The sequence below is a fragment of the Carcharhinus amblyrhynchos genome, unplaced genomic scaffold (genome assembly GCF_965287045.1).
Source record: "Carcharhinus amblyrhynchos unplaced genomic scaffold, sCarAmb.v2.hapA scaffold_43, whole genome shotgun sequence".
NCBI lineage: Eukaryota > Metazoa > Chordata > Chondrichthyes > Carcharhiniformes > Carcharhinidae > Carcharhinus > Carcharhinus amblyrhynchos.
The window spans coordinates 3,478,093-3,496,364 of NW_027649784.1; the positions used below are offsets into that span (position 1 = coordinate 3,478,093).

At 47.5% G+C, this 18,272-nt stretch overlaps 1 protein-coding gene across 3 annotated transcripts in view; it reads left to right on the forward strand.

The window, feature by feature from the left end:
• Positions 1-18,272, forward strand: part of LOC145337139 (disks large homolog 4) — a 263,027-nt gene that overhangs the window by 7,510 nt on the left and 237,245 nt on the right. For all 3 annotated transcript variants that reach the window (XM_080181918.1, XM_080181917.1, XM_080181919.1), the window contains exon 3: positions 2,115-2,188. In XM_080181918.1, coding sequence (XP_080038044.1) covers positions 2,115-2,188 — 74 coding nt within the window. The remainder of the gene's footprint in view (positions 1-2,114; positions 2,189-18,272) is intronic.

Genomic DNA, 18,272 nt, shown 5'->3' on the forward strand with positions numbered 1-18,272 from the left:
AAACACTCCCAGGACAGGTACAGCACGGGGTTAGATACAAAGTAAAACTCCCTCTACACTGTACGTGTCAAACACTCCCACAAAAGGTACAGCACCTATAGATACAGAGTAAAGCTCCCTCTACCCTGTCCCTATCAAACACTCCCAGGACAGGTACAGCACAGGGTTAGATACAGAGTAAAGCTCCCTCTACACTTTCCCCCATCAAACACTCCCAGGACAGGTACAGCACAGGGTTAGATACAGAGTAAAGCTCCCTCTACACTGTCCCCATCAAACACTCCCAGGACAGGTACAGCACGGGGTTAGATACAGAGTAAAGCTCCCTCTACACTGTCCCCCCATCAAACACTCCCAGGACAGGTACAGCATGGGGTTAGATACAAAGTAAAACTCCCTCTACACTGTACGTGTCAAACACTCCCACAAAAGGTACAGCACCTATAGATACAGAGTAAAGCTCCCTCTACCCTGTCCCTATCAAACACTCCCAGGACCGGTACAGCACAGGGTTAGGTACAGAGTAAAACTCCCTCTACACTTTCCCCCATCAAACACTCCCAGGACAGGTACAGCACAGGGTTAGGTACAGAGTAAAGCTCCCTCTACACTGTCCCCAACAAACACTCCCAAGACAGGTACAGCACGGGGTTAGATATAGAGTAAACCTCTCTCTACACTGTACCCCATCAAACACTCCCAGGACAGGTACAGCACGGGGTTAGATACAGAGTAAAGCTCCCTCTACACTGTCCCCAACAAACACTCCCAAGACAGGTACAGCACGGGGTTAGATATAGAGTAAACCTCTCTCTACACTGTACCCCATCAAACACTCCCAGGACAGGTACAGCATGGGGTTAGATACAGAGTAAAACTCCCTCTACACTGTACGTGTCAAACACTCCCACAAAAGGTACAGCACCTATAGATACAGAGTAAAGCTCCGTCTATCCTGTCCCTATCAAACACTCCCAGGACAGGTATAGCACGGGGTTAGATACAGAGTAAAGCTCCCTCTACACTGTCCCCCATCAACCATTCCCAGGACGAGGTGGAGAGACTCTTCCCGCTCAGAAAGGACAGTAGGACTAGGGGGCACAGCCTCAAGATAAAGGGGGGGGTGGTTTAGAACAGAGTTGAGGAAGAACTTCTTCACTCAAAGGGTGGTGAATCTTTGGAATTCTCTGCCCGTTGAGGTGGTGGAGGCTACCTCGCTAAATATTTTTAAGACGTGGGTTGATGGGTTTTTGATAAGAGAGGGGATTAAGGGTTATGGGGAGAGGGCGGGAATGTGGAACTGAGCCATGGCAGATCAGCCATGATCTTATTGAATGGCGGGGCAGGCTCGAAGGGCTAGATGGCCTACTCCTGCTCCTATTTCTTATGTTCTTATGTTCTTACGTGGAGAATTAGATACAAGATGTGTCTCTTGTCCTGAGATAATCCTAAATATCAGAGTTTGTACCCCTGTCTATAATAATGATACGCCTGCCATTGGGCGGAAGGCCCAATCACTGGAGTCTAATTTTAGAATTACTAATTTTTTAGGAGGTAAAAATGAGGATTTCAATGGGTCTGGTCTGAATTTACTTATAAATATTTATTATCCTTGCGTGGAATTTAAATGTCCCATAGTTTTTAGTTCCATTATGCATCTTTGGGTGGCACGGTGACACAGTGGTTAGCATTGCTGCCTGACAGTGCCAGGAACGTGAGTTTGATTCCCAGCCTCGGGTCACTGTCTGTGTGGAGTCTGTACATTCTCCCCATGTCAGTGTGGGTTTCCTCCTGGTGCTCAGATTTCCTCCCACAGTCTGAAAGACATGCTGGTTAGGGTGCATTGACCCAGAGCATGGCGCCCTGGGGAATTTCACAGTAACTTCATTGAAGCGTTAATGTCAGCCTTACTTGTGACTAATAAATAAAGCTTACTTCTTACTTGAAAAAAAACATTTTAACGGGGTGATTAAGGAATATAAATTCAGAGCAATTCACACTAAATGCCACAGAATTGGAGAATTTTATCGTATCGCATAATGGGTGACTTTCGGATCAGTTCTAGACTTGGATTGTTTGTCTTTTGACTGTAACCCTGTGTCCTTTCCGAACAGATATTCAGCAGTTCTATGAAGTGTCACTGGAGAATCTGCCAGACCAACACTCTCTGACCAAATGGCCCCTCCAGGTAGGAGGCTGTTACCAAGAGATTTTGTCTTTGCTGGAGGGTTCTGTGTCTGTGCTATGTCCCAGTGCCTCAGTCTGGGCCCCTTGAGCAGCAGCTGGACATTAGATGGAAGTCTGGCTCATTAAGTTTGGAATGGGATGGGGAATCGCAGAATGAGAGAGCTGGCCATCTCCTCACACTGTTAATGTTAGCCTATTTGTGATTAAACAAAAGAAGAAACAATGCAAAGCATCTTCTTTGTAGGGGTGGCACAGTGTTTAGCATTGCTGCTTCACAGCACCAGAGACCTGGGTTCGATTCCTGGCCTCGGGTCACTGTGTGGAGTTTGCACGTTCTCCCCATGTCTGCGTGGGTTTCCTCTGGGTGCTCCAGTTTCCTCCCACACTCCGAAAGATGTGCTGGTTGGGTGCGTTGGCCATGGTAAATTCTCCCTCAGTGTACCCAAACAGGCACGGAAGTGTGGCAACGAGGGGATTTTCACAGTGACTTCATTCCAGTGTTAATTTAAGCCCAGTTGCGACACTAATAAATAAACTTTATGAGCAGCAGATAAGTGGGAACACCACCACCTGGATGTTCCCTTCCGAGCCACCATGATCCTGACTTGGGAAATATATCGGCCATTCCTTCACTGTCCCTGGGTCAGAATGCTGGAACTCCCTCCCTAACAGGACTGTGGGTGTACCTACACCACAGGGACAGCAGCGGGTTCAAGAAGGCAGCTCACCCACCACCTTCTCAGTATTGCGTGTAGTTTTGGTCTCCTTTTCTGGGGAAGGATGTTCTTGCTCTCGAGGGAGTGCAGCGAAGGTTTACCAGGCTGATTCCGAGGTTTATCAGGCTGATTCTGGGGATGGCGGGACTGGTGTATGAGGGGAGATTGACTAAGTTAGGATTGTTTTCGCTGGAGTTCAGACGAATGAGGGGGGAATCTCACAGAGACTTTAAAATTCTAAGGGCACCTGACAGGGCAGATGCGGGGAGGATGTTCCCGATGGTGGGGGGAGTCCAGAACCAGGGGTCACAGTCTGAGGATTCCGGGTGGACCATTTAGGACGGAGGTGAGGAGACGTTTCTTCACCCAAAGAGTGGTGAGCCTGTGGAATTCATTCCCACAGGAAGTAGCTGATGCCAAAGCATTGAATGTATTCAAGAGGCGGCTGGATATAGCACTTGGGGGTGAATGGGATCAAAGGTAATGGGGAGAAAGCAGGTTGAGGCTATTGAGTTGGATGATCATGATGGTGATGAATGGTGGAGCAGGCTCGAAGGGCCAAATAGCCTCCTTCTAACCTCTATGTTTCTCAAAGACAGTTATAGATGGGCTAGCCAGCAATGTACAAATCACAGTATCTCTACAATGCAGAAAGTGGCCATTGAGTCTGCACTGACAACAATCCCACCCAAGCCCTATCCTCGTAATGCCACATATTTACTCTGCTAATCCCCCTGACACTAAGGGCCAATTTTATCATGACCAATGCACCCTAACCAGCCTGACTTTCAGACTGCGGGAGGAAACCGGAGCACCCGGAGGAAACCCACGCAAACACGGGGAGGACGTGCAGACTCCGCACAGACAGTGATCCAAGCCGGGAATCAAACCTGAGTCCCTGGCGCTGTGAGGCAGCGGTGCTAACCCACTATGCCTGCCCCACTTGAAGGAAGCGTGTTGATCTATTCAGGGTCATCTTAACCGGGACTGAACACAGCTCCAGAGGAATTAGTCACAGTTCTGCAGCAAGGTGGATAGAAAGAGCAGAAATGGGTTTAAATGTGAGAAATGTTTCTTTTCAGAGGGGATATGTGTGTCTTTGCACATGAATCACAGATTGTTGGCACGCAGAAACAGCAAGCAATTAGAAATGCAAATAGTATGTTGAGCCTTTATTTCCTAGGCATTAGTGTATAAGACTAAACAAGTCTCTTGACTGCTGTTACACAAGGTACATGTGACATTAGGGAGTAGGTGCAGGAAGAGGCCATTCGGCCCATTCAGCCAGCTCCACCATTCAAAGAGCTTGACTGATTATCTACCATGCAGAGGCCACAGAGGTTTCCAGCAGGCCCTTTGGCCCAACTTATCCATGCCACCCCTTTTTTTTAATCCCCTAAACTAATCCCAATTGCTCACATTTGGCCCATATCCCTTGATACCCATTTTACCCATGGAACTGTCTAAATGCTTTTTAAGACAAAATTGTACCCGCTTCTACTACTACCTCTGGCAGCTTGTTCCAGACACTCACCATCCTCTGAAAGAATTCTCCATCTGGACCCTTTTGTCTCTCTCCCCTCTCACCTTAAACCTCTGCCCTCTAGTTTTAGACTCCCTTACCTTTGGGAAAAGATATTGACCATCTAGCTGATCTGTGTCCCTCATTATTTTATAGACCTCTGTAAGATCACCCCTCAGCCTTGTCCGCTCCAGAGAAAAAAGTCCCAAGTCTCTCCTTATAACTCAAACCACCAAGTCCCGGTAACATCCTAGTAAATCTCTTCAGCACTCTTCCTAGTTTAATGATATCTTTTCGATAATAGGGTGATCAGAACTGTACACGGTATTCCAAGTGTGATTCCAAGTTTGGCCTTACCAATGTCTTGTACAACTTCAACAAGATGTCCCAACTCCTGTATTCGATGTTCTGACCAATGAAACCAAGCATGCCAAATGTCTTCTTCACCCTTCTGTCCACCTGTGACTCCACTTTCAAGGAGCTATGAACCTATACTCGCAGATCTCTTTGTTCTACAACTCTCCTCAACACCCTACCGTTAACTGAGTAAGCCCTGCTCTGGGTCGATCTACCAAAATGCATCACCGCGCATTTGTCTAAATTAAACTCCATCTGCCGTTCCTCAGCCCACTGGCCCAATTGATCGAGATCCCATTGCAGTCCAACATAACCTTCTATCTGTTGTACTATCCCCTTATCCATTGATGGCAATCAGCATTGGTGAGACACACAAATCAGAAGCAGGAGTAGGCCATTCAGTCCTTCGAGCCTGCTCTGCCATTCAAAGAACAAAGTTCAGTGCAGGAACAGGCCCTCTGGCCCTTCAGCCCTTCTGCCCCGATCACGTTGTCCCATCTAGACCAGCCGCCTGTATCCCTCTATTCCCCAGTCTTAAATGTTGCTAATGTGTCTGCCTCAACCACCTCACTGGGCAGTGCACTCCAGGCCCCCACCACCCTCTGTGTAAAAAAACTACCCCCCCTGCACATCTCCACTGAACCTTCCCCCCTTATCTTGAACTTGTGCCCTCTTGTGATTGTCATTTCTGCCCCTGGGAAAAAGCTTCCAACTGTTCATCCTATCCACATCCCTCATAATTTTATAAACTTCGATCAGGTCACTCCCTCAGCCTCTGTCTTTCCAGGGAGAACAATCCCAGTTTATTCAATCTGTCCTCATAGCGAATACCCTCCATACTAGGCAACGCCCCCTGGTAAACTTTGTCTGTACTCTCTTCAAAGCCTCCATGTCCTTCTGGGAGTGTGGTAACCAGAGTTAGACACAGTATTCCAAATGTGGCCTCACCAATGTTTTATACAACTGTAACATAACTTGTCAACTTTTATACTCGATGCCCCGTCCGATGAAGGCAAGTATGCCATTTGCTTGCTTCACCACCTTTTCCAACTGTGCTGTCACTTTTAAGGATCTGTGGACCTGTACTCCCAGATCTTTGTGTATCTAAGCTCCTGATGGTTCTGCCCTTTATATTATAGCTCCCACCTCAATTGGATCTACCAAAATGCATCACCTCACATTTATCCACATTAAATTCCATCTGCCATTTCTCTGCCTAATTTTCCAGCCTATCTACATCCTGCTGTATTCTCTGACAATCCTCACCACAATCCACAACTCTGCCAATCTTAGTATCATCTGCAAACTTGCTAATCAGACCAGCTACATTTTCTTCCAAGTCATTTATATATATTACAAACAGCAGAGGTCCCAGCACTGATTCCTGCAGAACACCTCGAGTTACAGACCTCCATGCAGTGCCACCTAGTGTACAGTTTTGGTCTCCAGGGGGAGTCAGGGATATAGTGATAGTCTCATTAGCCTTATATGGAGGCCCAGATAAATACTCTGAGGGTCACGGGTTCAAACCCCACCACAGCAGCGGGGAGAATTTAAATTCAATCCATAGAATTTATAGCTAAAAAGTCAGTGACCAAGAAAATAGCACCAGTTGCTGTTAAAAACCCACCTGGTTGTTCTTTAGGGAAGGATATCTTCCATCCTTATTTGTACTCAGAGAGTGCCGCACTGTCAGAGGGTCAGTGCTGAGGGAGTGTCGCACTATCAGAGGGTCAGTGCTGAGGGAGTGCTGCACTGTCAGAGGGTCAGTGCTGAGGGAGTGCCGCACTGTCAGAGGGTCAGTGCTAAGGGAGTGCCGCCAGTCAGAGGGTCAGTGCTGAGGGAGTGCCGCAAGTCAGAGGGCCAGTGCTGAGGGAGTGTCGCACTGTCAGAGGGTCAGTGCTGAGGGAGTGCTGCACTGTTAGAGCTGGTGACTTTCAAATTAGAGGTCAGACAAAGTCACCAGATGTATCTCATCTGATACCAGTCAGCAGTACTTTGGCAGAGAGCATGGGAGTGCTGCCTTCCCCCACCTGTCCCTCACTCCTCCCCACCCCTCCCACTCCCAGTGCCATGGCGCCAATATCTATCCCTCAACCAATCTCACTTAAGTAGTCATGCTGCTGTCTGTGGAAGCTTGTTGTACGTAAATTGGCGGCTGTTTTTCTTGGGTGGTCGTGATGTGGAGTTGCCGACCACCCTAGAAACACACTAAGAAGTCTCACAACACTAGGATAAAGTCCAACAGGTTTATTTGGTAGTAAACACCACTAGCTGTGTGTGCCTTTATATGCTCTATTTGTGATCAGAACTCCCACTCACCTGACGAACGGGCAAACCCCGAAAGCTGGTGGTGTTTACTACCAAATAAACCTGTTGGACTTTAACCTGGTGTTGTGAGACTTCTTAGTGTGTTTCTAGGGTGGAACAGTGGTCAGCAGTAAAACCCCCTACCCTTCCGGGGACCATATTCCTCTATTTCCATCCTATTCATGTGTTTGTCCAGATGCCCCTTAAAAGTCACTACCATATCCGCTTCCACTACCTCCCCCTGGCAGCGAGTTCCAGGCACCCACCACCCTCTGTGTAAAAAGACTTGCCTCATACATCTCCTTCTCCCTTGCACCTTAAATGGGGTGGCATGGTGATGCAGTAGTTAGCGCTCCTATGAAGCTGGGCTAGCGCTTAATATAAAAAAGGATAGCAAGAGTTTTTATAAATATATAAAAAGGAAGAGGCTGGCTAGGGTGAACGTTGGTCCTTTAGAGGATGAGAAAGGGGACCTAGTGGTAGGGGATGGGGATATGGCTAAGGTATTGAATAACTTTTTTGTTTCTGTCTTCACGGAGGAGGACGTGAATAATTTGCCGGGTGTTAGCGATGGAAAGGTGGTAGGACTGGAGGGTCTTAATGATATTACTGTTACTAGAGAGGCGGTGCTCGACAGATTGGAGGGGCTGATTGTGGACAAGTCCCCAGGACTGGATGGAATGCATCCGAGGGTTCTGAAAGAAATGGCGGAGGTGATAGTGGATGCCTTGGTGGTTATTTTCCAGATGTCGCTGGATTCCGGGGAAGTGCCAGATGATTGGAAAACGGCTAATGTTACGCCGTTGTTTAAGAAAGTGCCAGGCAAAAGGCGGGGAATTATAGGCCGGTTAGTTTAACATCTGTGGTAGGTAAAATGTTAGAATCTGTCATTAAGGAGGAAATTGCGAGGCATCTTGAAGGGAATTGCTTGATAGAGCAGACGCAGCACGGTTTCATTAAAGGGAAGTCGTGTCTGACAAATTTACTGGAGTTCTATGAGGATGTGTCTAGGGCAGTGGATAGAGGAGAGCCGGTGGATGTGGTCTTTCTAGATTTTCAGAAGGCGTTTGACAAAGTACCTCACAAGAGGTTATTGCAGAAGGTCGAGGGATATGGAGTTGGGGGTAGGGTGGTAGCGTGGATAGAGGATTGGTTGTCAAATAGGAGGCAGAGAGTGGGGGTCAACGGGTGCTATTTGGATTGGCGGATGGTGACTAGTGGAGTTCCCCAGGGGTTGGTGCTGGGGCCTCAGCTATTTACCATTTATATAGATGATCTGGAGGAGGGAACCGAGTGTAGGGTGTCGAAATTTGCTGATGACACCAAGATTGGTGGAACGGCAAATTGTGCGGAGGGTGTGGAGAGTCTGCAGAAGGATCTAGATAGGCTGGGCGAATGGGCCAGGAAATGGCAAATGGAATTTAATGTTGGCAAGTGTGAGGTGGTCCACTTTGGTAGGAAGAATGGTAGGAAGGACTATTACTTACGGGGCGAAAAACTGCAGCAGGCGATGGTGCAGAGGGACCTCGGGGTCCTTGTGCATGAGTCACAAAAACCCAGCTTGCAGGTGCAGCAGGTGGTCAGGAAGGCGAATGGGATGCTGGCCTTCATAGCAAGGGGGATTGAATATAAAAGTAGGGAGGTCTTGCTGCTGCTGTATAGGGCATTGGTGAGGCCGCAGCTGGAGTACTGTGTGCAGTTTTGGGCGCCGCACCTGCGCAAAGATATTTTGGCCTTGGAGGGAGTGCAGAGGAGGTTTACTAGGCTGATACCGGAGTTGAGGGGGTTGAGCTATGAGGAGAGGCTGAATAAACTAGGCTTGTACTCATTAGAGTTTAGAAGAATGAGGGGAGATCTCATTGAGACGTATAAGATGATGAATGGGATGGATAGGATAGAGGTGGAGAGACTCTTCCCGCTCAAAAAAGACAGTAGGACTAGGGGGCACAGCCTCAAGATAAAAGGGGGGCGGTTTAGAACGGAGTTGAGGAGGAACTTCTTCACTCAAAGGGTGGTGAATCTCTGGAATTCTCTGCCCGTTGAAGTGGTGGAGGCTGCCTCGCTAAATATTTTTAAGACGCGGGTTGATGGGTTTTTGATAAGAGAGGGGATTAAGGGTTATGGGGAGAGGGCGGGAAAGTGGAACTGAGCCACGACAGATCAGCCATGATCTTATTAAATGGCGGGGCAGGCTCGAAGGGCTAGATGGCCTACTCCTGCTCCTATTTCTTATGTTCTTATGTTCTCACAGTGCCAGGGACAATTCTTGGCTTGGGTCACTTTCTGTGTGGAGTCTGCACGTTCTCCCTGTGTCTGCGTGGGTTTCCTCCGGGTGCTCTGGTTTCCTCCCACAGTCTGAAAGACATGCTGGTTAGGGTGCATTGACCGTGCTAAATTCTCCCTCGGTGTTACCCAAACAGGCACCTGAGTATGGCAACTAGAGGATTTTCACAGTAACTTCATTGCAATGTTAATGCAAGCCGATTTGTGACAATAATAAATGAACTAAACTAAACAGTGGATAGCACTGCTGCCTCACAGCGGCAGGGACTGGGTTCAATTTCTGTGTGGAGTCTGCACATTCTCCCCGTGTCTGCGTGGGTTTCCTCCGGGTGCTCCAGTTTCCTCCCACAGTCTGTAAGAGGTGCTGGTTATATGGTTTGATTTTGATTTGGTTTTTATTGTCACATGTACTGGGATACCGTGAAAAGTATTGTTTCTTGTGTGCTGTACAGACAAAGCATACCATTCATAGAATACGTAGATTTGATTTATTATTGTCACATGTACTGGGATACAGTGAAAAGTATTGTTTTTTGTGTGCTGTACAGACAAAGCATACCATTCATAGAGTACATAGATTTGATTTATTATTGTCACGTGCTGGGATACGTGAAAAGTATTGTTTCTTGCGTGCTATACACACAAAGCATGCCGTTCTTAGAGAAGGAAAGGAGAGGGTGCAGAATGTAATGTTACAGTCACAGCTAGGGTGTAGAGAAAGATCAACTTAATGCGAGGTAGGTCCATTCAAAAGTCTGACAGCAGCAGGGAAGGAGTTGTTCTTGAGTTGGTTGGTACGTGTCCTCAGACTTTTATATCTTTTTCCCGACAGAAGAAGGTGGAAGAGAGAATGTCCGGGGTGTGTGGGGTCCTTAATTATGCTGGCTGCTTTGCAGCGGGAAATGTAGACGGATGGAAGGCTGGTTTCGCTCTCAGTGTAACCCAAACAGGCACCGGAGTGTGGCAACTAGAGGATTTACCACTGCAGTGTTAATGTGAGACTACTTGTGACACTAATAAATAAATTTAAATTTAAATCTACCCAGACTGCAAAGTAAAGAAATAATTAATTGATTGTAAAACGTGCCGGAATCTCCCGAGGCCGTGCGAATTCTCCCTTATTTTTGATCTGTGTTGAGCTCCTCCTGAGGTGGTCGGTTTATATCACGCTCATGCTCCTGACCTGTGTAATTAGCCAATAATGAGAGGCAGTGAAGCAGAAACTGATGACTCATAGGGAAGCTTGGTTGCTGATGACGAAGCCCTTTCTCATTATAATAGCCATCCATCCCTTGCATTTGCACACTGCCGACCTCCATCATTATCCATTCCTGGGACTGGTTCTCTGTTGCTCAGCAGAATGTGCCGTTTCTCCACTCACGTCGGCGATAAGATACCACCCAAATGAACGGCCACTTGGCAGAAGTCCTGCCTCTGAACATTCGACTGAGAGATCTGACCTTCGCAGGCAAACCCCCCAATCCTGTTCTCCCCAGATGCCACCAGGTTAACTAACCCTCGCAAGCTGCGGCATGGTGGCACAAGTAGGCTCACATTAACACTGGAATTTGAAAACCCCCCCGGCACAGTGGGTTAGCACTGCTGCCCCACAGCGCCAGGGACCTGGTTTCAATCACGGTGGCACAGTGGGTTGGCACTGCTGCCTCACAGCGCCAGGGACCCGGGTTCAATCCCAGCCTTGGGTGACTGTATGGCGTTTGCATGTTCCCCCCGTGTCTGTGTGGGTTTCCTTCAGGTGCTCTGGTTTCCTCCCACAGTGCGAAAGATGTGCAGGTTAGATGGATTGGCCGTGCTAAGTTGCCCCTCAGTGTCAGGGGGATGAACAGGGTAAATATTTAGATGGCCAATCCACCTAACCTACACATCTTTGGACACTAAGGGGCAATTTAGCATGGCCAACCAACCTCTGACAGTGTGGCACTCTCTCAGCACTGACCCTCTGACAGTGCGGCACTCCCTCAGCTCCCTGCCAGTGCTACACGGTGATAGTCAGACCGGGGTATGCGGCTGACTCACTGCAGTGCAGCATGACCCCCTGACCACCTGACTCTGAGGTCAGCGTGCTGCTCACAGCGCCATGCCCACCACACCATGAAGACTACTTGCAGCTGGACAGCTAACAATGAGGCTGGAGATGGCCAAGGATCGATTTAACTGACTGACTGATTATGGACCATTTCCCTGACTGGGACATTGGCTGCAGTGAGGATGTTTGAAGAGCAAATAATTGAAACAGAGAAAATCCTCGAATCCCTACAGTGCAGAAGGGGGACATTTGGCCCATGAAGCCTGTACCGACCACAATCCCACCCAGGCCCTGTCCTCGTAATCCCACCTGTCCTGCTAATCTTTCTGACACTAAGGGTAAATTAAGCATGGTCAATCCCCCTAACCTGCACATCTTTGGACAGTAAGGGGGAATTTAGCATGGCCAATCCACCTAACCTGCACATCTTTGGACAGTAAGGGAGAATTTAGCATGGCCAACCCAGCAAACTGGAACACCTTTCAAACTGTGGGAGGAAACCGGAGCACCCAGAGGAAACCCACACAGACACGGGGAGAACGTGCAGACTCTGCACAGACAGTGATCCGAGGCCGGAATTGAACCTAGATCCCTGGCGCTGTGGGGCAGCAGTCCTAACCTACCGTGGTGCCCAAATAGCACGAGAGAGATCAATATTAAGCAAAAGTAGCTGGGAAGTACAGAGATGAGCCTCACAGAAGGGGCAGGCTAGTCAAACTGATCGTGCAAGATTAATGTCTTTTACCCATTTTTGATAATTAAATCTTTTGTTAAGCCCTGGAGTTCAATTTTTAATCAGCCTGTGGCTCCAATAAAGATTCATGGATAGCCTTTTAATTAGGTTTTAAAGCACTTGGTAACCTCGCGGCAAGCAGAACCCACAGATCAGTACTTAGCCAGGAGAAGGCAGCACAACAGAAAGTGTTGGAGTCAGAAGTTTGTCTTTTGCTTTCCAATACTGGAAGAAGAAAAATTTCTGAACTGAAATTCCTCCTGTGTGTTCATAGATTTTTCAGTATTTCAGCCAGGGTCTTGGTTCATGCCATGCTGTCTGTGGCCCCAGTGATTTGCCTGGTCTTGTGGTGTCTCACTAAGTGTCCTGTCTGGAGACGATACACATCTCTTTAACCTGTGCTTAACCCTCTCTCCACTCACATTGTCTGTACCTTTAAGTCTTGATTACCTGTAAAGACTCACATTCCAACTGTTATCTTGTAAATCGAGTTTGTGTCCTTATATGCTCTGTTTGTGAACACAAGTCCTCTCTCACCTGATGAAGGAGCCTGAGACTCTGAAAGCTCGTGCAGGAAAAAAAACCTATTGGTCTGTAACCTAGTGTTGTGAGATTTATTGCTGTTCATAGAATCAGAGAGACACAGAGATTTACAGCATGGCCATGCCACCCTTTATTTTAAAACCCCTAAGCTAGTCCCAATTGCCCGCTTTTGGCCCATATCCCTCTGTACCCATCTTACCCATGTAACTGTCTAAATGCTTTTTAAAAGACAAAATTGTATCCGCCTTTACTACTACCTCTGGCAGCTCGTTCCAGACACTCACCACCCTGTGTGAAAAAATTGCTCCTCTGGACTCTTTTGTACTTCTCCCCTCTCACCTTAAACCTATGCCCTCTAGTTTTAGACTCCCCTACCTTTGGGAAAAGATATTGACTATTTAGCTGATCTGTGCCTCTCATTATTTTATAGACCTCTATAAGATCACACCCCAGCCCCCTACGCTCCAGAGAAAAAAGTCTCACTCTATCCAGGCTCTCCTTATAACTCAATCCATCAAGTCCCAGGAGCATCCTAGTAAATCTTTCCTGCACTCTTTCTAGTTTAATAATAAGAACATAAGAACATAAGAACTAGGAGCAGGAGTAGGCCATCCAGCCCTTCGAGCCTGCCCCGCCATTCAATAAGATCATGGCTGATCTGTCGCTGCTCAGTTCCACTTTCCCGCCCTCTCCCCATAAGCCTTAATCCCCTCTCCTATCAAAAACCCATCAACCCGCGTCTTAAAAATATTTAGCGAGGCAGCCTCCACCACTTCAACGGGCAGAGAATTCCAGAAATTCACCACCCTTTGAGTGAAGAAGTTCCTCCTCAACTCCGTTCTAAACCGCCCCCCTTTTAACTTGAGGCTGTGCCCCCTAGTCCTATTGTCTTTTTTGAGCGGGAAGAGTCTTTCCACCTCTATCCTATCCATCCCATTCATCATCTTATACGTCTCAATGAGATCTCCTCTCATTCTTCTAAACTCTAACGAGTACAAGCCCAGTTTATTCAGCCTCTCCTCATAGCTCAACCCCCTCAACTCCGGTATCAGCCTAGTAAACCTCCTCTGCACTCCCTCCAAGGCCAAAATATCTTTGCGCAGGTGCGGCGCCCAAAAATGCACACAGTACTCCAGTTGCGGCCTCACCAATGCCCTATACAGCTGCAGCAAGACCTCCCTACTTCTATATTCAATCCCCTTCGCTATGAAGGCCAGCATCCCATTCGCCTTCCTGACCACCTGCTGCACCTGCAAGCTGGGTTTTTGCGACTCATGCACAAGGACCCTTTCTATAATATCCTTTATAATATCCTTTATAATATCCTTTCTATGATAGGGTGACCAGAACTGTACGCAGTATTCCAAGTGTGGCCTTATCAATGTTTTGTACAACTTCACCAAGACGTCCCAACTCCTGTATTCAATGTTCTGACCGATGAAAGCAAGCATGCCGAATGCCTTCTTCACCATCTGTCCACCTGTGACTCCACTTTCAAGGAGCTATGAACCTGTACCCCTAGATCTCTTTGTTCCGTAACTCTCCCCAACACTCCACCATTAACCGAGTAAGTCCTGCGCTGGCTCAATCTACCAAAATGCATCACCTTGCATTTATCTGAACTCCATTTGCCATTCGTAAGCCCACTGGCCCAATTGATCAAGATCCCGTTGCAGTCGGAGATAACTTTCTTCACTGTCCACTGTGCCACCAATCTTGGTGTCATCTGGAAACTTACTAACCATGTGTCCAATAGTCTCATCCAAATCATTAATATAAATGACAAATAACAGTGGACCCAGCATTGATCCCTGAGGCACACCGCTGGTCACAGACATCCAGTTTGAAAAATAACCCTCTACAACCACCCTCTGGCTTCTGTCAAGAAGCCAATTTTGTATCCATTTAGATACCTCACCCTGGATCCTGTGAGATTGAACCTAACGCAACAACCTACCACACGACACCTTGTCAAAAGCCTTGTTAAAGTCCATGTAGACAACATCAACTGCACTGCCCTCATCTACCTTCTTGGTTACCCCTTCAAAAACTCAGTCAAATTTGTGATTCGTGATTTTCCACTCACAAAGCCATGCTGACTGTCCCTAATCAGTCCTTGCATCTCTAAATGCCTGGAGAACCTGTCTCTCAAAATACCTTCCAATGACTTACCCGCCACAGATGTGAGGCTCACCGGCCTGTAGTTACCAGGCTTTTCCCTGCAGCCCTTTTTAAACAAAGGCACAACATTTGCCACCCTTCAATCTTCAGCCACCTCACCCGTGACTATTGATGATTTAAATATCTCTGCTAGGGGACCCGCAATTTCCTCCCTAGTCTCCCACGGGGTCCTGGGATATACTTCATCAGGTCCCAGGGATTTATCTACCTTGATGCGCTTTAAGACTTCCAGCACCTTCTTCTCTGTAATATGTACACCCCTCAAGAATCACTATTTATTTCCCCAAGTTCCCTAACATCCATGCTTTCCTCAACAGTAAATACTGATGAGAAATATTCATTTAGGATCTCACCCATCTCTTGTGGATCTGCACATAGATGACCTTGTGATCCTTAGGAGGACCTACTCTCTCCCTAGTTACTCTTTTGCCTTTATGTATTTGTAGAAGCTGTTTGGATTCACCTTTGCTGTGTGTGTGTGTGTGTGTGTGTGTGTGTGTGTGTGTGTGTGTGTGTGTGTGTGTGTGTGTGTGTGTGTGTGTGTGTGTGTGTGTGTTTTTAATACTTTTCCAGTTACGCAAATTCTGGCTTAGGTCACTGTCTGTGCAGATTGTGCACATTCTCCCCATGCCTGCATGGGTTTCTTCCGGGTGCTCTGGTTTCCTCCCACAATCTGAAAGACATGCTGGTTGGGGTGCGTTGGCCGTGCTAAATTCTCACTCGGTGTACCCAAATAGTGCAGGAGTGTGGCAACTGAGGGATTTTCACAGTAACTTAATTGCAGTGTTAATGTAAGCCTACTTGTGACACTAATAAATAAACTTTATCCTTTTAAGTTATGGAGAGACGTTGAGTAGGCTTGGGTTGTTTTCTCTGGGTTTAACCTGGTGTTGTGAGACTTCTTACTGTGTTTATCCCAGTCCAACGCCGGCATCTCCACATCATGACTTGTTTTCTCTGAAGCAGAGAAGACTGAGGGGTGACCTGATTGAGGTGCTCAAGATTATGAGGGGCATGGACAGAGTGAATAGGGAGCAGCTGTACCCCTTAGATGAAGAAGATAGATATATTTCTGAATTTTAAAAAAAGGGGTAAAGGGATATGGGAAACAGGTGGGGAGGTGGATTTGAGACCAGGGAGAGATCAGCCAGGGTCTGATTGAATAGCGGAGCAGGCTCCAAGGGCTGAATTTGTCCAGTTTTGGTCCTAATTCCTATGTTCCATGAAGATTCAGTCACAAGAGGACTGAATAGGTTCTAGGTGATGGGCAGGGGGTTTACAAGGCATGTGCAGAAAAGCTTTTTTACCCAGAGAGTGGTGAGGGTCTGGAATGCGCTGCCTGGCAGGGTGGTGGAGGCGGGATGCCTCACATCCTTTAACAAGTACCTGGATGAGCACTTGACACACCGCAACATTCAGGGCTATGGACCAAGGGCTGGTAAATGGGATTTGGTGGGAGTTCAGGTGTTTCCCACATGTCAGTGCAGACTCTTTGGGTCAAAGGGCCTCGTCTGCACTGTCTTATTCTATAACTCTAAAACGTCCATTTCTATAGCACCTTTTAGGCAATCCAAAAGCCTTCATTGCCAATGAACTGTGGCCACTGTTGTAAAGGTACAGGGTAACCAGTTTATTCACAGCAAGATCCCACTATTCACCTCCCATCCCACGGAGAATCATTAAAGAAACTTGATGATTGCATCCAAGTTTGTTCTAATCTTCAGTCCAAGTGCAGTATTGTACTAATGATCTTGGGGTTTTCCTGTTTAAGAAGGAGAGCATTTACTCTGCATCTAACCCCGTGCTGTACCTGTCCTGGGAGTGTTTGATGGGGACAGTGTAGAGGGAGCTTTACTCTGTATCTAACCCCGTGCTGTACCTGTCCTGGGAGTGTTTGATGGGGGACAGTGCAGAGCAAGCTTTACCCTGTGTCTAACCCCGAGCTTTACCAGTATTGGCGGTATCCTACCATCGATTGAAAGCTTTGTGGACTGGTCAATGTGTGTGGCGCTCTGTATAAACACATGTTAAGATTACACACTGGGTGAGAAATGGCCTTGGTTGAGGCATGAACATTGGTGCTTGGACTCTGGTAAGAGCTCTCTTGCTATTCTTTAAAATAGTATTTATTGGGATCTCTATGTCCACCAGAGAAGGAAAACGCAGTCTTGCTTTGACATCTTCTCTGAAAGACTTGTGCAGCCTGACTTCAGGCACTGTAGCTTAGATGTCCGTGCCTTCAGCTGGCTGGGCACTAACCCCTCTCTCTGTCCCTGTCTCTATCTCTGTCTCTGTCTTAGTCTTCCTCTCTCTACCTTTCTTTTTCTCTCTCTGTCTCTGTCACTCTCTCCATCTCTCTCTCTCTATCCTTGAAAGTCCCTGCCTTCAGCTGGCTGGGCAATAACCTCAGAATTTCCGTCCCTAAATCCCTCTCTCTGTCTCTCTTTGTCTTTCTCTTCCTCCCTCTCTCTCCGTCTCTTTCTCTCTCCCTCCCCTCCTTTAAGACACTTCTTAAAACCAGTTCCTTTGACTGAGCTTGAACTAAGGGGTAGTTTAGCATGGCCAATCCTCCTAATCTACACATCTTTGGACTGCGGGAGGAAACCAGAGCACCTGGGGGAAACCCACGCAGACATGGGGAGAATGTGCAGATTCCGCACAGACAGTGACCCAAGGCTGGAATCGAACCCTGGTCCCTGGTGCTGTGGGGCAGCAGCGTTAATCACTGTGACCACTGTGCTGTCCTTGTGATGACATCCTAATTTCAGATGGCCTGAAACCAATTCTTCAGGAGAGGTCCTTACATGTGAAGTTGGGCAGCCAGTGTTTGGGTGGGAATCATACTCCAGTGGGTGTCAGCACCTCGAGAAGTTTGGGGAAATGTTGTGGGAGGGTAGGAATGGGTGGACGTGAGGCGTGATCTGTGGTTTAGAAGAGTTAAGTTGGGTGGCAAATGTTGACACTATCAAGAGGAAATGGAAACTGGCTCTGCCGCCAATGTTTCTGATGCCATGTGATTCAAAGTAAGAACAAAGAAAATTACAGCACAGGAACAGGCCCTTCGGCCCTCCAAGCCTGCACTGACCATGCTGCCCGACTAAACTAAAACCCCCTACCCTTCCAGGGACCATATCCCTCTATTCCATCTCATTCATGGATTTGTCCAGATGCCCCTTAAAACTCACTACCGTATCCGCTTCCACTACCTCTCTTAGCAGTGAGTTCCTGGCTCCCACCACTTTCCGTGTAAAAAATCTGCCTTGTACATCTCCTTTAAACCTTGCCCCTCGCACCTTAAACCTGTGCCCCCTAGTGATTGACTTTTCCACCCTGGCGAAAAAGCTTCTGACTGTCCAGAGGTAAAATTTATTTATTGGTCACAAGTAAGGCTTA